This window comes from Balaenoptera musculus, chromosome 1, assembly GCF_009873245.2.
Source record: "Balaenoptera musculus isolate JJ_BM4_2016_0621 chromosome 1, mBalMus1.pri.v3, whole genome shotgun sequence".
NCBI classification, from domain to species: Eukaryota; Metazoa; Chordata; class Mammalia; order Artiodactyla; family Balaenopteridae; genus Balaenoptera; species Balaenoptera musculus.
In genome coordinates this window covers 36,843,292-36,866,432 of record NC_045785.1, presented here as the reverse complement: position 1 = coordinate 36,866,432, position 23,141 = coordinate 36,843,292, and the positions used below count along the sequence as shown (strand labels likewise).

At 47.8% G+C, this 23,141-nt stretch overlaps 2 protein-coding genes and 4 non-coding genes across 6 annotated transcripts; 1 reads left to right on the top strand and 5 right to left on the bottom strand.

Annotated features, from left to right (window-relative positions):
• Positions 1-2,652: 2,652 nt before the first annotated feature.
• Positions 2,653-6,861, top strand: BEST4 (bestrophin 4). The gene is made up of 9 exons (XM_036865819.1): positions 2,653-3,354; positions 3,447-3,541; positions 4,134-4,367; positions 4,552-4,706; positions 5,112-5,189; positions 5,479-5,664; positions 5,766-5,846; positions 5,959-6,113; positions 6,287-6,861. Exons 1-9 carry the CDS (start codon positions 3,203-3,205, stop codon positions 6,558-6,560), a joined length of 1,410 nt encoding a protein of 469 aa, XP_036721714.1. The 5' UTR covers positions 2,653-3,202; the 3' UTR covers positions 6,561-6,861.
• A 3,063-nt stretch (positions 6,862-9,924) lies between these two features.
• On the bottom strand, positions 9,925-12,637 carry RPS8 (ribosomal protein S8). Its single transcript, XM_036829609.1, has 6 exons — positions 12,498-12,637; positions 11,995-12,101; positions 11,427-11,526; positions 10,866-11,041; positions 10,504-10,633; positions 9,925-10,087 (listed from the first exon to the last, which is right to left on the bottom strand). Exons 1-6 carry the CDS (start codon positions 12,499-12,501, stop codon positions 9,978-9,980), a joined length of 627 nt encoding a protein of 208 aa, XP_036685504.1. The 5' UTR covers positions 12,502-12,637; the 3' UTR covers positions 9,925-9,977.
• LOC118887267 lies at positions 10,205-10,273 on the bottom strand. Its single transcript, XR_005017943.1, has one exon. It is a non-coding gene; the product is annotated as a small nucleolar RNA SNORD38 (small nucleolar RNA).
• On the bottom strand, positions 10,738-10,805 carry LOC118887273. The gene has a single exon (XR_005017948.1). It is a non-coding gene; the product is annotated as a small nucleolar RNA SNORD38 (small nucleolar RNA).
• LOC118887277 lies at positions 11,607-11,710 on the bottom strand. The gene has a single exon (XR_005017950.1). It is a non-coding gene; the product is annotated as a small nucleolar RNA SNORD46 (small nucleolar RNA).
• LOC118887237 lies at positions 12,185-12,264 on the bottom strand. The gene has a single exon (XR_005017932.1). It is a non-coding gene; the product is annotated as a small nucleolar RNA SNORD55/SNORD39 (small nucleolar RNA).
• Positions 12,638-23,141: the final 10,504 nt, after the last annotated feature.

Below are 23,141 nucleotides of genomic sequence, written 5' to 3'. Positions count from 1 at the left end.
TCAGCAATAAGGAGATCTCAGGTGTCCTTGGTGGTGGCAGAGGTGGAAGTAAAAGAGCTGGACCAAAAAGAAGAGAGATGCTAATAGCTACAGTAGCATTTCATGCTTACCAAGCGCTTTATAAATATTAATTCATTTAATAGTCACAACAACTCTGTGAGATAGATACTATCATTCGGTTTCCCCAAGGGGAAATTAAGGACAGAGAGGTTAAACAGTTTGCTCAAGGTCAAGGTCACAAAGGTAGTGCACAGTGAAGTCCGGATTTAAAAATCTGGGCGGTCTGGCTCCAGACTCCATGCTGTAAACTGCCAAGTCATATATACAGCTCTCGGCTGTGACGAGGGGAGTGGGCATTGGTGGTTAGGACTGGAAGAGAAGGAGAGGCAAGAGCCAGAGGAGGATAAAGAAGGGTGGGGAAAATGATTTACAGGTGGAGTGGTTCCCTCTCCTGGACCATAAACCAAAGGGACCTGACAGCAGCTGGGAAGGGAGATAAAGTGACTGAGGAAGGAGGGGCTGGGTGGGGCCTGGGGACTGCTCCCTCCTGGGGCAAGCCTTCAGGTTCTGTACCTTTACCCACAGCTCTGTGGGAAATTCACAGCCCAGGGATCCAGAGAGTTGGTAACAGGCAGATGTGAGGGGGCCTCAGATGGGGATGGGGGCTGAGGACTGAAATGCAGCCAGCTGGGCTACCCTCAGGGAGCACTGTCAGAGAGAAGCTACCAGGACTTCAGGGCCTGAGCTCCCCCAGTCCCAGGGCCTGGCTTCCCAGGTACCAGAGACTCTTTAAGTGGTAAGCAGCCCAGAATGCTCTAGAAAAGCCACAGATCAGAGCTTGGGAAGGGGCTGCACGGCCAAGATAGCTGAGGCCCCAGAGCTGGTATCTTGCCCTTCCCAGGTCAGGTCCTGGGTCTTCCAGACCTCCAGGACACACACATGGAGTCCTGTTCTTTCCACATATGGACATCTCACCTGGGCCCTGGAAGGAGAACATAACTTGTCAGGCCATGAGTTGACTTCCAGACCTTGCTCATCCAGGGAGTTTCTTATAAAAAGTGGGGAGGGGAACCCCTCAGGTTAAAAGATACATGCACCCCAATGTTCATTGCAGCCCTATTTACAATAGCCAAGACATGGAAGCAATGTCCATCGACAGAGGACTGGATAAAGATGTATTACATACATAAAATGGAATATTACTCAGCCATAAAAAAGAATGAAATAATGCCATTTGCAGCCACATGGATAGACCTAGAGATTGTCATACTGAGTGAAGTCAGACACAGAAAGACAAATATCATATGATATCGCTTATATGTGGAATCTAAAAAAGGGTACGAATGAACTTAGTTACAAAACAGAGGTAGAGTCACAGATGTAGAAAACCAAGGGGATGGGGGGGGGTTAAAATTGGGAGATTGGGACTGACATAGACACACTACTATATATAAAATAGATAACTAATAAGAACCTACTGTATAACACAGGGAACTCCTCAATTCTCTGTAATGGCCTATATGGGAAAAGAATCTAAAAAAGAGTGGATATATGTATAACTGATTCACTTTGCTGTACAGCAAAAAATAACACAATATTGTAAATCAACTATACTCCAATAAAAATTTTAAAAATAAAATAAAAAGAAAGGAAAGAAAGAGAAAAGAAAAGAAAAGCCTGCCTGGGTTCAAGTCCTCCCCAGCTTTACTGAGATGAATCAGATGCAATCCTGTCCTCAAGGGTCTCATGGGCTGGAGGGGAGATCTCTGTGTAGATGGATTATAGGCCAGTATGATTAACTGATGCAAGAAAGGACCTCAAAGGAGCAGTGAAAAGGAGTGAGGCCAGAGGCTGGTGATGGCAGGTGGAAGTGGGGGGCATCTCAGAGGCCTTATACCCAGATTAAAAGCCAGGCCTGGCACTGTTTGGCTCGGGGACAGGCAGGGCAGGCATCAGGGGAAAGGTCTCTGCAGGATTGCCTGGTTCTGGGATGCAAACAGTGGATGGACCAGTAGGTGGCAACCAAAGGGAAAAGACTTGGCTTTTCATGGTAACAGCCACCCAGGATAAATGCCTGCATGCTCCAGGCTCCAGGCATTGTTTCTCTGAATATTACCAACTGCCCTGTGAGGAAGGAGTTATTGATCCTGTTTTGCAGAGGAGGAAACTGAGGTTCAGAGAAATTAGGTATCTTGGACAAGGTTACAGAGAGCTAGAATTCAAACCCAAGTTTGTCTGACTCTCCAGCTTGTGCTCCTAACCACCTCTCCATGCTTCCTCTCTTCAGAAAACACTTGCATTGAGAACCAGCTCACAGTGTGGGGGAAGGAGCTTCCCAGGACAGGTCAGAGGTTTGATGTAGTGGTGTTTGGCACAGTGCCTGTCACTTAGTCAGTGCTCTGCGATCAGCAGCTGTTATAACACTTAATCATGCATCTGTCTTCTCACCTGGAGCTGGGACAGTAATTCCTGTCACCCTGGCTTCAAGGACATGGTGTGAACTGTGGGGTCAATGATGATGGCATTTATGACACTCAAAGGCCAGCCCAGCCCTGCAGGCATAGGGAGACACATCCAGTTCCCAGCACCAGGGAAAGCTGGGTGACAGCCTCAATCCATCAACGATAACCTCAGTCCAGCCAAACTTTATGGGCCCAGGAGGTACTTAAGTGCTGTGGGGTGAAGGTTAGCCCAGTTCCCCTTCCTCAGCACAGGCTGCCGTCCAGAGCAGGTAAGTAGATGTGGGGTGCGGGTGAGAGTGCCCTGGGCCTTGAGAGACCAGCTATCAGCTTCGAGAGCAAGACTCCAAGGTGTGTGGGTCTGGGCTAGAGTTGGATCTCCTGTCCTCAGCAGTTCAGGACCTGGTTACTCCTAGCCCTGCAAGTGGAAGAGGAGCTTGGGGAAGCTTCATGCATGAGAGGGTGTAGACCTCAGCTCCCTCTTGCCCCACCTCATCCTGGTTTGACCCACACACCACTGAGTTCTAGGGGGTGGGGGTGTGCTCTGTCTGCTCTGCAGCTTCCTCCCCCTTGTCTACTGACACAGGGTGAAGGCTGGGGTGGGGGATGACCAGAGTTGAAGGAAGGTTGCCTGGGGATCTAAGGTGGGTGATGAGAAGGCAAGCTAAGGAGAAGGTTTGCTGGGGGAGAAGGACAGCTCTGGGAGCAGCTCTTGTGACCTTCTGCCCCAGGCCCCCAGCACCATGACGGTTTCATACACCCTCAAAGTGGCGGAGGCCCGCTTCGGAGGCTTCTCTGGCTTGCTTCTCCGTTGGAGGGGAAGCATCTACAAGCTCCTCTACAAGGAGTTCCTCCTATTCATCGCCCTGTATGCTCTGCTCAGCATCACCTACCGGTGCGAGGGTGAGGGCAGGGTCTCAGGGCTGGCCTGCGGGTGACTAGGCTACCTACCTCCCTCTAACCCTGGCCTCACCTGACATTCCCCAGCCTGTTGCTGACCCAGGAGCAGAGGCTTGTGTATGCTCAGGTGGCCCGATACTGCAATCGCTCTGCGGAGCTCATCCCCTTGTCCTTTGTACTGGGTAAGTTCAAAGGACCAGGGGTTCTCCCTTGTAGCCTCCTAACCATCTTTCCTGACCTTTGGGTTGGGTTGCTAGCTCTGAGGGTCAGAATTACCCCAGTGGAACCGCCTGGAGGGCAACCAGAGCAGGCTCAGCAGGCATGGGAGCTGCGTGCGGGGTCCAGGATTTCCAGAGGACTAGGCCCTGCCTATCACGTGCTGGACCCTCACTGCAAACAAGGCCCAAGCCACCTGCTGGCTTCACAACCCTCTGGGTACTGGAGGAGAACTGGAGAGAGGTGACACCTCCCTCCCGACCCCCATGTGAAGCAGGGCTCAGAGTTAACCATTACCTGGACTTGAACCATCACTTCTCTTCTGCTTGAGGAGGTTTGCACTCTTCTTCCTCCCTGCCTGGTTTGGTACATCAGGGAGGGACCAAGAGGAAGAGGCTGTCCCCCTGACAGAGAGGCAGGGCGCTGGAGCCAATGTGTCCTTCCCCCTGCCTTGCTTCCACCTGGCCTGGACCACGTGCTCTGGGTGGGGGCAGGACACACTGACTCCCGAGCCCTCCATCTTGCTTTCCCGTCCCCCCTACCCATGACGGTGACCAGGTTTCTACGTGACCTTGGTGGTGAACCGCTGGTGGGCCCAGTACACAAGCATCCCGTTGCCGGACCAGTTGATGTGCGTCATCTCGGCCAGCGTGCACGGCGTGGACCAGCGCGGCCGCCTGCTGCGCCGCACCCTCATCCGCTACGCCAACCTGGCGTCGGTACTGGTGCTGCGCTCGGTCAGCACCCGCGTGCTCAAGCGCTTCCCCACCATGGAGCACGTGGTGGACGCAGGTGCGAGGCCCACAGCCAGACGCAGGTGCCGCGCTGGGGGAGCCCTGGAGCGGGCGGGACCGGACCTGCCCTGCGGGCCTCCTGGGAGGGGAGGTTTGACCACCAGAGGGAGCTCCAGGGCCCCAAGGCGGTGAGTCCCTGGGGACAAGGATGAGTCTTCATCCCTCTCACTTCATCCCTGCAGGTTTCATGTCCCAGGAAGAGAGGAAAAAGTTTGAGAGCCTGAAATCTGACTTCAATAAGTACTGGGTCCCCTGCGTCTGGTTCACCAACCTGGCGGCCCAGGCCCGGAGGGATGGGCGAATCCGTGATGACATTGCTCTCTGCCTGCTCCTGGAAGTGAGTCAGCCTAGGACCAGGCCCATCTGCCCTCCTCCCCCTAGTTTAGCAAACTGGAATAATAATTTTAGTGCTTAACACTTACATGGTGCCAATTATGTACAGCACACTGTTGCAAGTGTGAAGAAATGAGGAAACTGAGGCACAGAGTGAAAAGAAACTTGCTCAAGTCACACAGCTAGTTAGTGGAGCTGGGAATCATCCTCAGACCTGGCTCCAGGCTCTGTCCTTGCAGTTACTTTGCTGAACTGCTTTCCATCACAGTCACTCCAGCCTGACAACACCTCTGAAAGCAGAATGAGCCTCTAGACCTGGCCCAGGCCTAACGTGTGCTGGGCTCCCCTGTCCCCTCCCCATTCTTCCTTCCTCGCCTCCACTGACTTCCTCTTCTTGCTGTTCCACCAGGAGCTGAACAAGTACCGGGCCAAGTGCAGCATGCTGTTCCACTATGACTGGATCAGCATCCCCCTCGTCTACACCCAAGTAACTGCCTCTCGCCTCCCCAGTCCCAGTGCCTACTGTATGTCCTGTGCTGTGTGACACTGAGAATTAGAGATGGTACCTGCTCTGGGGCAGTTTGGTCCAGTGAGACACTCAACAGCCACAGGCTCATCTTCAAAGCCTCCCTGGACCCCCCACTAAGATGATCCCCTCCTATCTGGTGCTGCCACACCTTGCTACATGTTTTAACTATTATTAGATCTGCCACTGGCCCTCGGGGCACGGGCGGCATTTCTCCCTGCCCCACTTAGCCTGGCTTCCCTTTCTCCAGGTGGTGACCATAGCAGTATACTCCTTCTTTGCCCTCTCCCTGGTTGGCCGCCAGTTCGTGGAGTCAGAGGCAGGGGCTGCGAAACCTCGGGAGCCTCTGGAGCCAGGGCCAGCCCTGGGGGACCTGGACATGTACGTGCCTCTCACCACTCTGCTGCAGTTCTTCTTCTATGCTGGCTGGCTCAAGGTGGGCACTTCGGGTGGTCAAGACACGGGCCCAGGGCCCACCCCAACTCTAGGGTTAGAAAATAGGGCTCTGAGCCCAGAAAACACTCTCATCACCTGCAGGTGGCAGAACAGATCATCAATCCCTTTGGTGAGGATGATGACGACTTTGAAACCAACAAGCTTATAGACCGCAACTTGCAGGTGAATAGGGGTCTGGTGGCAGCTCACTGGCAGTCGGGCTCTCCCTCCCTGCCAGCTCTCAGCCCAGGTATGCAGGAGAGGGGGATCCCTTGTGACCCGCTGCCCGCCCCAGGTGTCCCTGCTCTCCGTGGATGACATGTACCAGAACCTGCCTCCTGCGGAGAAGGACCCATATTGGGATGAGGACTCGGCGCAGCCGCCCTACACTGTGGCCACTGTGGCCGAGTCGCTGCGGCCTTCCTTCCTGGGTTCCACCTTCAACCTGCGGTGAGTGGCCCACGAAGGCCCAGGCAGGACCTGAGTCAGCACATGGGCCCCAGTTCCCCACCCACCCTCCGGGATGCCCAGGACTCGGTCCCTCCTGCCCCGGGCCCCACTCTGGGGAGCCGGTCCCCCGGCTGCCAGAGGCTCGTTCACACCACCCTCCCACCCGCCTGCAGCATTAGCGACGACCCTGAGCAGAGCCTGCAGGTGGAGACGTCCCCTGGGCCAGCCGGGCCGGTGACCGCCGCACAGACCCCGCTGCTCAGCCGCTTCCTGGGCGTAGGAGCGCCCTCGCCAGCCATCAGCCTCCGGAACTTCGGCCGCGTCCGAGGAGCCCCCCGGACCCCTCACCTACTGCGCTTCCGGGCCGAGGAGGGCGGTGACCTCGAAGCCGCGGACCGCATCGAGGAGGAGGCGTTGGGGTCAGGGGACGAGGCCCAGGAGCCCTGAGCAGAGGCAGCAGGGCCGGGCCATCTGGCTGCCTCCCCTAGGTCCTCCGGAGCTATTAGAGCAGCACTTCCATGCACCCTAAGCCGGAGCACTTAGGGACGACCCTTGAGAGGGCAGAAGAGCCTGAACCAGAGTTAGGAATGCGTCCACTTTGGCTTGGGGGAGGTGAAGCTAGGACACAAGAGGCGAGGTATAGAGGACTAGAGCCCAGGCGCACGATTAATTTCCTCCACAATGCGGGGCTAGGCCGGTTCTTGAGGGAGCATCAGTATCACTGAAGGGCTGGTTAAAAAGTTTTGGGTATGACTCCCAGCGTTTGATTCATTAAATCTAGCATGGGGTCAAGAATTTGCATTTCTAATAAGTTCCCAGGGAATGCTGCCGCTGCTGCCCCAGGGATCACAATTTCAGTCACATAAAAAGATGTTTAGGATATACCTTATTCTGATAACCTCACTCTGATGAGGGGTCAAAGTGTGTGCTGGGGCACTTTTGCTTCATCTGTCATATTCAATTTTTTGTTTACAATGAAAATATATTCATTTATTATTGTGCAATTAAAATTGCTTAAAACTGAATTGGCATGCTCTGCCAATGGACTAAAGATGAGGGTTTGAGAGTCTGCCCTGAAGCTGATTCAACTGAGACGTGAGGGTAGTCATACACCACCCAGCCTAGACTTCCAGCATCTGAACCAAGCCCTTCTCTGCTCCCACCAACCAAACAGGGAGAAAGGACAGTTTAAGGGGTGAAAGCTGCAGGTCCATCTCTGCAGTAGGGACCGCAGTACTACTCAGCTGATGGTAATAAGAGGGGGCATTGTGGAAAACAGCCCCACAGAGCACTATATTAGAGTTGCTGCTAAACTGAGTTTCTCTAAGATTCCTGCCTTCTAAGCTCAGCCACCACTAAAGAAACTGGCGAATGCCAAAACTGAACATTAAGGCCAAAGGAAGGACAAATGCCAGAATTCAAAGGGAGGCATGAAGAGTGTAGGTAGAGGTTGCGAGGACGCGCAGCCTCCTGTCGACTGACAGGATTATAGTGCTCGCTTCTACTTTCCTGCTGGGTGACAGGGGATACTGAATTTTTCTCAGCCTTGGTCGACAAATCTATACTGTGAAGACAAAGCACCTTGTGGTCACCATTCACTCAGAAGGCACCTGAGGTGTTTTGCTGGGTCTACAGAGGAGGTAGCCTTGCTCCAGGGTGAGAATGGTCATCTATGAGGGCAGTGGAGATGGATAGTTGATGAATTCAAGGCTCTTTAGAAAAAGAACCCCTTGGGCTTCCCTGGTGGCGCAGTGGTTGAGAATCTGCAGTGGTTGAGAATCTGCCTGCCAATGCAGGGGACACGGGTTTGAGCCCTGGTCTGGGAGGATCCCACGTGCCACGGGGCAGCTGGGCCCGTGAGCCACAATTACTGAGCCTGCGCTCCGCAACAAGAGAGGCCCGTGACAGTGAGAGGACCGCGCACCGCAATGAAGAGTGGCCTCCGCTTGCCGCAGCTGGAGAAAGCCCTTGCACAGAAACGAAGACCCAACACAGCCATAAATTAAAAAAAAAAAAAAAAAAAAAAAAAAGAACCCCTTATCCTATGGACTGACTAGAGGGTGAAGGAGGAGAGGAATAAACATCAACGCCTTGTAGAGCTCAAATTAGAAGATGAAGGCAAAGTGTTGCTGTGCCATGCCCAACACACAGCTCAGCAAACATCAGCTAATGTTCAGATGGTAAGGGAAGATCACTGGGTGGGAAGGCCAAGGCCAGGTCTCCCCAGAGCCAATGGTAAGGTTTTAGAGGACTGGACTGACTTTTTGTCCTTAAGTTTTTGTACTAGAAAAGGGGGTTCACCTTTCCCAAACGTCTATTCACAGAAGTCTGCAATTTAGCCAAGGTGATGGACCAATTAGATTTTGTACTTCTTTAGCTCTTAAGACATGTGCTTTCCAACAACTTTAAATTGGATAAAATCTTTTTTCTTTAGAACTCATTAACTTAAGCACATATTTGAGTGCCTGGTATATTGCCATGTACCTTTCCAGGTACTGGAGATGCCGCAGAAAACATATTCCTGTTCTCCTGGAGATATATTCTAATAGAGGGCAAAAAAAGACAAGCAAATAAAATGAGCAAAATTTATGCCAAATTAAGGGATAAGGAGAAAAAACAGGGGCAAAGGATATGGCATGGAGGGGAGTGCAATTTAAAATCCTGTGATCAGGGAAGAACTCACTAGACTAACAGAACAAAGACCTGGAAGGAATAAACAATGTGGGTATATGATGGAAAGTATTCCCAACACAGGGAATAGTAAGTGAACATATGTTCAGTAAGGCCAGGATGGCAGTCACTATAGAAGGGACCGCATCCCACTGAGTTCCATACCATCTGGTAGGAATTTTGAGATGGGATGTCCTGTAAAAAAAATATCTTATCTTTTAAAATGATCACTGATAGCTGGGATTGCGTTGGGGACAACAGAAGAGCAAGTAGGATGCAGAGATGTGACCAGAACAGTAGAGGTGGTGTTAAAGGTTGAAGCAACAAGATGTGGTGACATTAGATGTGGGAGTTATGACCCAAGGATCACCTAAGATTTATGTTGTCATATGAAGACCACTATTTGCTGCAATCAAATAATTGAGAAACTGTTTGAAATGGGAAAGCTGAAGAACGTGATCAGTTTTGAACACGGTGACCTTTTAGAGTCCGATTATGATATCCAAATGCAGGTGTCAAGTAGGTCTGGGCTAGTTAGAAAGATGGAGCTTAAACCACTTTTAAAAGTTGATGACAGACAACAATGTAGCTAAACTGAAGACAAGAGCTGACCCTTAGAGATTCAGCAGCCATCACTGGTAATTTTACATACTTTTGAGTAATGAGAGGAGAAAGGATTAGGGTTCAAGAGAAAATTAACTTCAGAAAGACATCCAAAAGCTGACAAGATACAGACTATGTAAATGTGTATAACCTGTTCAACAACACAGAAATCTGGAACACAATTTCAAGGTTTCTAGACCATCCATGAACCTGAAATAAACCCCTAAGACCAAGGTCTGCACACAGGGTCTCTAAGAGAACCTTACAGAAGCAGCATGGTTTCAGGTTCCAATCATGGTCCAGTCAACAGCCCAATACTGTTGGGGGCCCCATGCTGGGATGCCTCCCTCATACAGTCTCTCCTCAGCCTGCATGCCACATCCCTGTTGCCACTGTAACCCAGCCTTAGGGGTGAGAAACGTTCCTCCTGCTATAGAAAGGCACATAATAGACCTGGGCAAAGGGAGGCGGGCAAAGGGAGTTGGGGCACTCTACAGTGTGGCAAACAATCAAACATTCTCAGAACGCAAACACAGGGCATAGAACAATAAACACCTTTATAACATGAGCTAAGATAGGAAAGAAGAGGATTTATTTGCCTTTCCGGGCCTTGATTTTCCTCAGATAGAACTCCAGCTCCTTTCCCTCTAGCACATAGCCATCTGCTCGGCCACACTGGCCTGGTCTTGAGGCGATGCAAGCTGCAAGAGAGTATGTGGTCCTTAGCAAAATGACACTGTGGCCCTATCCACACCTACGTATCCCCTTAAGAGTCCATGTTGGTCCAGGTATACTGGGGGCAGGCATGAAGCCCACTGTCTCCTCAGATATACTTTATCGTCACTTAAAGTCAGTAGCAGAACTGGACAAAGTTTTCATCACTGAGACAACCCCCTAAGCCTGGACACAGACTTCTCAGAATACTCCTGAAACTCAGAGGCAGAAACCAAGCTCAGGCCTATGGGCTCCTGCCCACTATTTTCCATTTCAGCTTCAAACTAATGGGATGACCAAATATTCTGATTTGTGCTTGTGTGCTGTTACCAAACTCTCTAGCCCACAGAGGGCACACCATATCTTGGGAAGCCCCCTCCGCCAAATGCAAAAGCCATCTCACCAAGAAGTTTGCCCTGCTGGAACTGCTCCTCTAGAAGACTGCTAATTTTGGCATTCTTTTTCCTTTCATCATATTTCTTCTGAATTTTCTTTGATCGTTTTTTGTTTAAAATCTCTTCCTCCTCAGGAGTCTGAATAAAGGAAATACACATGGGTTAGTAGGGCCTCCCCAAACCCTTTCTCAGGGAAGGAATGTCACAGCCTTGAACACTGCATATCCCATGCCCCTGCCACCTTCCTCAGCACTAACGGCTTTCATCTCTCCCTTCAGTAGCAGAACTGGACAGAGTTTTCATCACAAGAAGGCTGGAATCAGGGCGGCCTCCCCTCCCCCCACAGGAAGTTGGCTCCCCAAACACGCACCAGCTTGGCCCCCTTCTTGCGGCCCAGGGGCAGTGCATAGTGGGACTCGTACCACTGTCGGTACGGTGTGCTGTCAATGAGCACGATGCAGTTCTTCACCAGGGTCTTGGTACGGACCAGTTCATTGTTGGATGCATTGTAGACAACATCAATGATCCTTGTCTTGCGTGTACAACCTGCTCACAGGAGAAATTCAGAATCAAGCCATGTGAACCTGAGGTCAACTGTCCCCCACCCGCGCCCTAGTAGGGCCTAAGGAGATGGGAACTCTAAGCCTTTACAGGGCCATAGGGCATAAGCTCATCTTCCACACACCCATCTTTCCAGATGTGGCTGACACCCACACATACATGGTCTCTAGATTCAGCCCCAATCCCTGAAGCTACAGGAGTTAAGAGACAGGACAGGATGGAGAGAAAGCTCCAGAACCTCAAGGTCTTTCAACAGGAGAAACTTCAGTATCTTGGTTCAGGCCATGGACTTCCTGCTAAAAGCACTTACTGAAGCTTAGAAAAGGTTTAGGTGCTGAGTTCCCACCCATGCCTGCAGGGCCTCACTCACACTCCGAGCCCCAGGAGAAGTTCCCCACGTCCAGCCTCAAGGCCCGGTACTTCTTGTTGCCTCCCCGCACACGGACTGTGTGTATGCGGCGGGGGCCAATCTAGAAAACACAAGGAGACAGGAAGTAGGTTATCAAGGAGAAGCTAGAGAGAGGGAAGGGAACCCGGGCTGGACGGAGGTAACAAGTCAGTGTAACTATGACAAGTCCTAGCATTGGCAAGTGGCACACAGGTGACCAAGACGGCCACAACCACGCCTAAGGATACTTCTTCATCACTCTAGTTACCTCCAAGAGGAAAAGCCTGATTCCAAACACTGAAAATTAATTCTCCGTGCAACAAAAATTCCAGGTTTCTGACTATCACTGAGGAGTCCACTCGCTCCAGGGGCCCTGCAGGTACCACTAGGACACAGTAGCTGTCACCATGCAATCTCTCAGTATTTACCCAACACGCAAAGGCGAGGAGACCGCCTAGTCCCTACAGCAAATCGCAGAGTCCCACAAAGATTCAGGCGGACCGCGGAGAGCAGGTGGGCGACCTCCCGGGCGGTGAGGCCCCGCACGCACCTTAGTGTTGGCAGCGGGGCGTCCCAGCTCATACTTCCGCTTCTTGTGGTAGGGCTTTCTCTTGCCCCCGGTCTTGCGGCGCTTGTGCCAGTTGTCCCGAGAGATGCCTACGTGTGGAAGCGGGGGGAGGGAGCCTCAACCAGGGAGCCCGGGGCCGGGCCCCGCCAGCCCAATGCCCCGCGCCAGTGGCCGCACGCTCAGCTCTCCAAGGTTGTCTCCCCCATAGCGCAGTCGGGAGGTTACAGCATTTCCAAGGTGTCATCACACACGTGCGGCCCGACCCCTTCCCGTCCCGATCCCGGCAGCCATGATGGTGCCGCTCGCGGCCCCGATCCCTGCGGCCCCCGGAGCGGCCCGGGCGGCCCAAGCCCGGGCATCACCCTCCTCGCGGAGGCTCGCTGCCCGAGGCCCGGGCGCCCGCGCTCCTGGCTGGGCTGCGAGGCAGGATGGCGCCGGATTGAGCTCGTTCCCCAGCCACGGCCCCAACACAGAGAAACACTCACCCATCGCTCGGCGCTGGCTAGAAAGAGAAAACGCAAAGCGTCACGGTTCGGTTTGTAAAACGTAGCCCCGCCTCTTGACGTATCTTCCGGGCGCCGCAGAGAGCGGCCTTGGGTCGGAGGGCGGGGCGCCGAGGCCTTGGGCCTGAGAGGGTCGAGAGGGCGCTGCAGCTCGGCCGAGGGCCAGGCTGGGGTGCAACAGAGCCCGGACCTGTGCGCGCCTCGGGGGGAGGTTGAGAGACCCAGGGCACAATTCGGGCGGGGCTTGCCTGGTTTTATTTACGTTTTGAAAAGACCCGTTTTAGAAGCTACTGCTGTAGTCCTGGATGAGAGTTGTGAGTGCGTTGGAGAAGAGCGGAAGGCAGTAGAGGTGGAAACGAGGGGGACTTGGCTTTTGTTTTGAAGGGTTTGGTTTAGGGGGCGGGAGGTGTGTCAAGGATTCCGAATTCCTCACGTGACCAGTTGTATGAATATTGGTGCCACTTAGTGAGAAAGGGTAGGCTGAGGTAGGAGCTGGTCTGGACGTGTTCATTTTGAGCTCTGGTGACTCCCGCACGTGGGAATGACAGGCAGATGGATGGTCATGTCTGGTCCATCCATAGAGAAGGGATCTGGACAGAAGGTGTTACTTTGGGAATCGTTGGCATATAAATGGTAACCAAAGCTACCAGAATGAACGGAACCTAGGGAGAGCGCCTAAAGCAAACTTTTCTTGTAAAGGGTAAGTTAATACTGTAGCCTTTGTGGGCTGTAGGGTCTGTGTCACCACTCAATTTTTTTAAAAGTTTATTTTTGGCTGTGTTGGGTCTCCCTTGCTGCACGCGGGCTTTCTCTAGTTGCGGTGAGTGGGGGCTACTCTTTATTGTGGTGTCGTGGCTTCTCATTGCGGTGGCTTCTCTTGTTGCGGAGCACGGGCTGGCTCTAGAGTGCAGGCTCAGTAGTTGTGGCGCACGGGCTTAGTTGCTCCGCGGCATGTGGGATCTTCCCGCACCAGGGCTCAAACCCTTGTCCCCTGCATTGGCAAGCAGATTCTTAACCACTGCGCCACCAGGGAAGTCCCTGCGCCTGCTCTCTAAATAGCAACACTGCTTTTTCTCTACCCACTCAATACTAACATTGTTTTTACATGCTCATTATCTGTCTTCCCACTAAAATATAATAAGCATGAGAGTAGGAACTGTGTTGTTCACTACTGTATTTCCAACACCTAGAATAATGCCTGGCATTTAATAAGTACTCAATAAATATTTGAATGGTACTCAAATATTTGAGTAAATTATTGTTCTACTTACATTGTATTCAATGGGTTTTCCCAGTAGACTGAGGTCTTAAGAATATAGTGCACATATGTCATTCGTCTCTCCATCCCCAGCCCCTTGGCACAAGAAAAAGAAAAGGCAATTGCATTGGACATAAAAAGGAGAAAGTGGGGACTTCCCTGGCGGTCCAGTGGTTAAGACTCTGTGCTTCCATTGAAGGGGGCAGGGTTTGATCCCTAGTCGGGGAACTAAGATCCTGCATGCCACTTGGTGCGACCAAAAAAACAAACCGAACCAAAAAAAACCAAAAAAACAAAAAGGAGAAGGTGGATTCAAGGGGCATTTGTTGGGTGATGGGATTTTGTGATAGACTGGATTAAGGGGATGAGAGAAGAGTGACATGAGGTTTCTTCCCTGGGAAAACACATTAATGGTGGGGTGACACCACCATTAATAGAGAACACAGGAGAGGCAGGTTTCTGGAAAGTTCAATCTTAGGATGAGTTTGAATTGCCTGTGGGACATATAGGTGCTATTCTTTGTATTTAAAGTAGTTGGAAAGATGAGTCTGAAGCTTGGAAGAGAATGGGACTGATAATTCCCACCCCCACCCACCATGGTCTCACTCCTCTATCCACCTAACCCAGTGGTCCACCCCATCAGCTAGTCTGTATCACATGAGCATTTTGTTGTTGTTACTGCAGAAAAAGCTATAATCAAAACCCAGTGCTATTTCATAACACGAACACTCAAAGTAGGAATAAAAGGAAATTTATTCAATATGGAAAAGAGTAGTATACAAAGCCACAGCAAACATCGTGCTCAGTGTTAAAGACTGAAAGATTTACTCCTGAAATCAGGAAGAAGGCCAGGAAGCAGGCCTTCACCACAGTCATTCAACAGTGTACTGGAAGTTCTACCCAGAGTCTTGAGGAAAGAAATAAAAGACATCCATGTGTGAATGGAAAAATTAAAACTGTGTTTATTCACAGAACACAGATCACATCATCTTATAAAACTTCATCTTATAAAACTTCCTATAACAACAAAAAATTATTTGAGCTAGTCAACTAATTTAGCAGTTATAGGACAAAATATCAATTCACAAAAATCTGTCTTATATGTATACCCTAGCAATAAATAATCTGAAAAGGAATTTATGAAAACAATTCCACTTTAGGACTTACCTGGTGGCACAGTGCTTAAGAATCCGCCTGCCAATGCAGGGGACACGGGTTCAAGCCCTGGTCCGGGAAGATCCCACATGCCACGGAGCAACTAAGCCCGTGCGCCACAACTACTGAGCCTGCGCTCTAGAGCCCGCGAGCCACAAATACTGAAGCCCACGCGCCTAGAGCCCGTGCTCCGCAACAAGAGAAGCCACTGCAATGAGAAGCCCGTGCACTGCAGGGAAGAGTAGCCCCTGCTCACTGCAACTAGAGAAAGCCCGCGCGCAGCAACGAAGACCCAACACAGCCAAAAATAAATTAATTAAAAAAAAACAGAAAAACAAAAAAATTCCATTTTAAATAATGTCAACATTAATATTTAGGAATATATTTAATCAAGTTATTAGACTTATTTTATGTATGTAAAGTTGTCTGTACATTTGAAATTACTAAAAAGTAAATTACTTTTCAAAACACCATGTCAATACCATGCCAGAAAAGTAGAGAAAACATCAAACTTCCATATAAAGGCAAAGCCTTACCCAGATCCAATTCACCCAAAGTCTGTATGTAATTTAGAGGCACTGTGGGAAGTTACATTAGGAGCCACTTTCTTCTGCGTTGTGGATGACCTCAATGTGGTAGAAACAGTGGGATTTTTGAATTCCAATTTTCCACAGCATTCCACCAAAAAACTGTCATAGTCTTGGCAAATCTCCCCCACAGCTACCAGGGCCTTCAGGTACTCATTGGGCTGGTAAGGGTGGATGTAGTGCAGGAAACAGCCAGTCCTGGGGTCCCCCATTCGAGGCAGTGGAATCTATAGCTACCTGGGGTGTTCAACAACCTCGACATCTTGCAGAAGTAGGTGGCATATTGCTCACATGGAGGCGCTGTAAATGAGCTGAGTATTTTTCTGGGTTGTAGCCACCACCGTCGTCTGCATCTGCAGATCATGAGACACTGTGGTCCGTACTTTGTCCTCTTTTAGCAGAGATGTAACCAAACACAAATTCCTGCGCCCAATGCACAGTGAGGGCAAACAATTCCAAAACGTTGGAGTTTGGAGCAGAGAAAGGTTTCTTGCAGGGCCACGCAAGATGGAAGGCTCATGCCCAAAAACCCTGAACTCGAGCCTTTTTTTTTAATGTACTTGAAAGGTAAACTAATAAATGCATCTGAATCTCTGTTGGGGCAGTATTCAAGATGGACTCTGGAGTTCTTGAAATCAGAGCAAGACAGTTCTCTGTGTCCCACACCATGCCCTCCAAGTCTCTACTCTTGCTTTAGCAGAAGTCAAACGGGCTCTATGATTCTGTGTGATCCTGGAGAGATCCTCTCTTCTGCTGTCCTCCTAGCCAGGCCATCACTCCATGTGCTTTGAGACCATTAACATTAATTGTATTATGCCTTTGTCCCTATTTTCATTAGTCACCTTAAAAAAATCATCACCCAGATTATACCTATCACCCATGCTCTTATCCTGACATAGGTATTATATTATCTTTTTTAAACTGATCTCCCACCATTCTTCATTTTCTAAAAATCTTCTGTGTCCTGTGTCATTCATCAGAAAAATCCTGTATATCTTCAACCTCTTCTCTGAATGTTTCCTTTTAACATAAATCTACTTCTTTCGGGATTTTCTCTCTTTTCTTGTCAGCCTTCTCAAGTGGAGGATGACTGTGCTCTTCTCTAGATAGGAGACAGGTGTGCTCCATGGTCTTCATTGCCAATTTCAGACCATTCTTACTCTATCCTCCCTAAAAACCAAACTTTGAATCTAAGACTACAACAGTCACTGCTCCTCTTTATTGAACTTACCTATAAATTCTAGTTCTCTCCAGTTTGTGCCTGGAAGATTTTATGTCCTGACTCACTGTCTCTTTCTCTAATAATACCCTTGTCATTTTTTGGGTGCCTACACATGAGCATCTTTACCTTCCTCAACCTTAACCTTTCACCAGCTCCTCACCCTGTAAGTCCTTAAACCTGGGATTGGTCCAACCTCTTATGCCTGACACCTGGGTTACAGAATGCTGCTGGTTAAAGGCACGTATCTCTGCAGACTACTGCCACTAGAAATTAAGAACAATAATTGGTATGAGGCCCTGGAGGATCTTTACAATGAAAGACTTACTTGGGGAGTTCCCTGGTGGCCTAGTGGTTAGGATTCTGGGCTTTCACTGCGTGGTCTGGGTTCAACCTCCAGTTGGGGAACTGCCTGCGCAGCGCGGCCAAAAAAAAACTTACTTGAAGCATAAACTCTACTGGAGAAGACAAGATATTTAGACTGTAATAAATGCTATGAAGGAAATAATGTGCTGTCATGGGGCAAACTTGAGTTAAGATGCTCTTAGATTGCTTCTCTGGGGTGACAAGATACCTGGGGTAAACTGAGACCTGAAAGAAAAAAGGAATATTTTGAAGAGCTGATGGTTCCAGTCTGAAGGAACAGTGTGAAACAGTGTGAAAAGCCCTGAGAAGGGTGTGCACTTCTGGAATGGTGGAGTAAGGATCTTTGAAAAACCACTCCTCCATTAAAGCAACGAAAACACTGGCAAAAATTGTCAAAATCAACTTTTCCAGAACTCTGAAATTAACTAAAGACTTACAACAATCCAAGGAGCATTTATTCAACAACAACAGCTAAAACTTTGTTCAGTGATCTTTACTGCTTTTTAATTTGCCCTAATCCCCTCCTCTTCTCCTAGCTCCACATTAGCTTTGAAAACCAGTAGCCTCCTGGCTAAGGTACTTGTGAAAAGCAGCAGCCTAATAGTAGGTGGAGGGGGCAGATGGGTGTGGAGCTCCCCAAAAGCCCCATCCCCAAAGAACTATCACCATTTGACCTGCCTGGCAGCTGGCTGAAAAGCTCCATTCTTAGGGCTTGTCTTTATTTGATCTCACTCAAAGCTCACTCTCTGAACAGCCCTACCCCTGGTGTTTATAAGAAAAAAAAGTCAGGGGCAACACAACTGCCTGAGGCAGGATTACGAGTTGGGGCTGACAAGAGGCTGATAAAAAATAATAATAATAAAATAAAGTATTTTTTAAAAAGGAGAAATAGGAGAATATGGCAGTTTTTAAAATTCCCACATTTTCCTGGGAATCTAGAAAATCTAGAAGGTCATGTGTGTATGCAGGACTGAGTACATGCCCAGTAAAGACCTGCAAAGGCCCTAATATCGGTGATATATGGCTGACCTTGAAGCTCTGCACAAGCAGGAAGTGAAGGCTGTACAACATGAGCAAGTGGAATTTATCTCAGGTTTGCAAGGTTGGTTTAACATCTGAACATCAATCAAGGTAATATACCTTATTAATAATAAAGGGGAGGGGGCTTCCCTGGTGGCGCAGTGGTTGAGAATCCGCCTGCCAATGCAGGGGACACGGGTTCGAGCCCTGGTCTGGGAAGATCCCACATGCCGCGGAGCAACTAGGCCCGTGAGCCACAACTACTGAGCCTGCGCGTCTGGAGCCTGTGCTCCGCAACAAGAGAGGCCGCGATAATGAGAGGCCCGCACACCGCGATGAAGAGTGGCCCCCACTCGCCGCAACTAGAGAAAGCCCTCGCACAGAAACGAAGACCCAACACATCCAAAAGTAAATAAATAAATAAATAAATAAAATAAAAATAAAGGAATTCCTTTAAAAAATAATAATAATAAAGGGGAAAAAACACGTGATCACCTCAAAACACAGAAAAAGCATTTGACAAAATCCAATATCCCTTCATGATAAAAACACTCAACAAATTAGAGTGTTTAGAACAAATTAGAACTTCTTCACCTGATAAAGGAGCCACAGCTAACATCATAATTAATGATCAGGAACAAGACAAGGATATCCACTCTCACCACTTTTTTTTTCTTCGTCTTTATTTTTTTGGCTGCATCGGGTCTTCCTTGTGGCGCGTGGGCTTCTCTCTAGTTGTGGCATGCAGGTTTTCTCTCTCTAGTTGTGGTGCGCGGGCTCCAGGGCGCATGGGCTCTGTAGTTTGCGGCACGTGGGCTCTCTCGTTGAGGTGCGTGAGTTCAGTAGTTGTGGCGTGCGGGCTTAGTTGCCCAACCAGGGATCGAACCGGCATCCCCTGCACTGGAAGGCAGATTCTTTACCATTGGACCACCAGGGAAGTCCCTCTCACCACTTCTATTCAAAATTACATTGGGTGTTTTATCCAGGGAAATTAGGCAAGAAAAAGAGATAAAAGGCATCTTAATTAAAAAGGAAAAAGTCAAACTTTCTCTATTTACAGATGACATGATCCTATATAGAGAGAATCTCAAAGAATCTACAAAAATACTATTACGGTTAATAAATGAATTTAGCAAAGTTGCAAGGTATAATATCAACACACAATGGGGGCGGGGGGAGAGGAGATAAATTAGGAGTTTGGGATTAACATATATACACTACTGTACATAAGACAGATAAACAACAAGGACCTACTGTATAGCACAGGGAACTATATTCAATATCTTGTAATAATCTATAATGGAAAAGAATCTGAAAAAGAATATATATATATATATGTATATATATATATAAAACTGAATCACTGCTGTACACCTGAAACTAATACATTGTAAATTAACTGTACTTCAATTTTTAAAAAGAGGTTAAAAAAAAGATCAACACACAAAAGTCAGTTGTGTTTCTATACACCAGCAATGAACAATCTGAAAAGGAACTTAAAAATAATTCCTTTTGCAATAGCATCCAAAAGAATAAAATACCTAAGAAATAAATTTAACCAAGGAGGTGAAAGAGTTGTACACTATAAAATATTGTTGAAAGAAATTAAATACCTGGGCTTCCCTGGTGGCGCAGTGGTTGAGAGTCTGCCTGCCAATGCAGGCGACACGGGTTCGAGCCCTGGTCTGGGAAGATCCCACATGCGGCGGAGCAGCTGGGCCCGTGAGCCACAATTGCTGAGCCTGCGCGTCTGGAGCCTGTGCTCCGCAACAAGAGAGGCCGCGATAGTGAGAGGCCCGCGCACTGCGATGAAGAATGGTCCCCGCCTGCCGCCACTGGAGAAAGCCCTCGCACAGAAACGAAGACCCAACACAGCCATAAATAAATAAATGAACAAATACTTAAAAAAAAAAAAAAGTAAAAGTCTATTAATTAAAAAAAAAATTAAAGACCTAAATAAATGGAAAGACATCTTGCATTCATGGATTGGAAGACAATATATTAGGATGGCAATACCACCCAGATTGAATGTAATCCCTACCAAAATTCCATCAGCCTTTTTTGCAGAAATGGAAAAGCTGATCCTTAAATTCATATGGAATTGCCAGTGTTCCTGAATAGCCAAAACAATATTGAAGAAGAACCAACTTGGAGGACTCACACTTTCTGATTTCAAAACTTATGCGAGTTCCCTGGTGGCCTAGTGGTTAGGAATTCGGGCTTTCACATCCGTGGCCCAGGTTCAATCCCTGGTCGGGGAACTGAGATCCCGCAAGCCTCATGGCACAGCTGAAAAAAAAAAAAAAGAAAACCTTATTACAAACTACAGTAACCAACATTGAAGTATTGGCATAAGGATAGACATATAGACTGATGGAATAGCACTTAAAGTCTCAGAAATCAGCCCACTCATATATGTTCATGTTCTTTTTTAAAAATTTATTTTCATTATTTCTTCCAGTTTATTGAGATATAATTGATATATAGCACTGTATAAGCTTCAGTTGTACAGCATGATGATTTGATTTATATACATTATGAAGTGATTATCTCAATAAGTTTAATGAACATCATCTCATATAGATATAAAATTAAATAGAAAAAAATTTTTTTCCTGTGAGAACTCTTAGGATTGACTCCCTTAACAACTTTCATGTATAACATACAGCAGTGTTAACTATATTTATCATGTTGTACATCACATCCCTAGCACTTATTTATCTTATAAATGGAAGTTTTCACCTTTTGACTGCCTTCATTCAATCCCCTCCTCCCTCTGCCATCAACTGACTTTCAACAAGGTTGCCAAGACAATTCAATGGGGGAAAGAATAGTCTTTACAATAAGTGATGCTGGAAAAACTGGATCTCCACATGCAAAAGAATAAATTTGGACCCCTACCTCATAGCAGCTACAAAAATTAACTCAAAATGGATCAATGACCTAACTATAAGAACATAAAACTCTTAGAAGAAAACATTAGAGTAAATCTTCACAGCATTGGATTTGGCATGAGATTCTTAGATGTGATACCAAAAACACAAGCAACAACAAAAATGTAAGTTAGACTTCATCAAACTTAAAAAAACTGTTGTGCTTCAAAGGATACCATCAAGAAACTGAAAAGACAACTCACAGTGTGAGGGAAAATATTTGCAAATTATAAATTTGATAAGGGTCCAGTTATCTAGAATATATAAAGAGCTCTTACAAGTCAACAATAAAGACAATCCAACTTAAAAAATGGGCAAAGGACTTGCATATACACAAGAGAATTGAAAACATATGCTCAGACAAAAACTTGTACATGAGTATTCATAGCACAAATGGTCTGTTCATAATGCCAAAAAGTGGAAACAACCCCCAAATTCATCAACTGAAGGATAAACAAAAAGTGGTATAGCCACGCAATTGGAATATTATTTGGCCATAAAAAGGAGTGAATTGATACATGCTACAACATGATTCTTTAAAACATATGCTAAGGGGCTTCCCTGGTGGCACAGTGGTTAAGAATCTGCCTGCCAATGCAGGAGACACAGGTTCGAGCCCTGGTCCGGGAAGATTCCCACATGCCGCAGAGCCACGACTACTGAGCCCGCGTGCCACGCCCGTGCTCCGCAACAAGAGAAGCCACCACAATAAGCATGCGTACCGCAACGAAGAGTAGCCCACACTCTCCACAACTAGAGAAGGCCCGTGCACACCATCAAAGACCCAACGCAGCCAAAAATAAATAAAATAAATAAATTATTAAAAAAAACAAAACAAAACATATGCTAAGTGAAGAAGCCAGACACAAAAAAACACATATTATAAGATTCCATTTATATGAAACGTCCAGAATAGGGAAACCCATAGTGAAGGAAAAATAGATTGGTTGTTTCCTGGGGCTGCGGGGAGAGGTGAATGGGGGTGTGTATATGGCTGCTTGTGGGTAATGTTTTTTTTTTTTTAATTGAGGTATAGTTGACGTGCAACAGGATTTCTTTTTGGGTCATAAAAATGTTCTGGAATTAGGGGTGATGGTTGCCCAATTAAATGAGTATACTAAAAACCACTAAATTGTACACTTTAAAAGAGTGAATTTTATACTGTGAATTACATTTCAATAACTGTAAAAATTACATTTTCATTATTTTTAAAAAAGCCCTGGCATATTCAAGAAATAAAGGCCAGGGCTTCCCTGGTGGAGCAGTAGTTAAGAATCTGCCTGCCAATGCAGGGGACACGGGTTCGAGCCCTGGTCTGGGAAGATCCCACATGCTGCGGAGCAACTAAGCCCGTGCGCCACAACTACTGAGCCCGTGAGCCACAACTACTGAAGCCTGCGCGCCTAGAGTCCATGCTCTGCAACGAGAAGCCACCACAATGAGAAGCCCGCGCACCACAACGAAGAGTACCCCTGCTCGCCACAACTAGAGAAAGCCAGCGTGCAGCAACGAAGACCCAACATAGCCAAAAATAAATAAGTAAATAAAATTAAATTTAAAAAAAAAAAAAGAAATAAAGGCCAGTGTGGTTGGAGAACAGTGGGTGGTTAGAGAACCGTTCATTCATTCATTCAAAATACATTTTGTGTACTTGTCATATGTTCAGGATATTGTGGTTACAGTATTAAAACAAAAATCTTTGTTCTTATGTGCTTAAATAGCTAGTAATTATATAGCACTTATTAAATGTGAGACATTGTACCTATTGCTGGGTGTGTGAACTCCGTTTTCTTTTCTTTTTTTTTTGGCCACACCGCACAGCTTGCAGGATCTTAATTCCCCAACCAGGGATCCAACCCAGGCCCCTGGCACTGAGAGCGCCGAGTCCTAACCACTGGACCACCAGGGAATTCCCAAACTCAATTTTCATAGTAATTCTATACTGTACCAGCATTATTCCCATTTCAGAGAGCACAGAGGTTAAACAACCCACTTAAGGTTCTGCAGTCACAGAGGTTGGATCCCACCCTGCACTATGGCTTCAGAAGCTGGGCTCTTAGCTTCCAAACCATTCTGCTCAAATTACAT

Excerpts from the sequence above, each read along its gene's own strand:
- BEST4 (XM_036865819.1), top strand. The coding sequence starts at position 3,203 with ATGACGGTTTCATACACCCTCAAAGTGGCGGAGGCCCGCTTCGGAGGC. Across the intron at positions 3,355-3,446 it reads CTGCTCAGCATCACCTACCG|CCTGTTGCTGACCCAGGAGC; the intron begins GTGCGAGGGTGA and ends GACATTCCCCAG. Across the intron at positions 4,707-5,111 it reads CTCTCTGCCTGCTCCTGGAA|GAGCTGAACAAGTACCGGGC; the intron begins GTGAGTCAGCCT and ends CTGTTCCACCAG.
- RPS8 (XM_036829609.1), bottom strand. Across the intron at positions 11,527-11,994 it reads GCCCCGCTGCCAACACTAAG|ATTGGCCCCCGCCGCATACA; the intron begins GTGCGTGCGGGG and ends TGTGTTTTCTAG. Across the intron at positions 10,634-10,865 it reads GCAAGAAGGGGGCCAAGCTG|ACTCCTGAGGAGGAAGAGAT; the intron begins GTGCGTGTTTGG and ends TCCTTTATTCAG.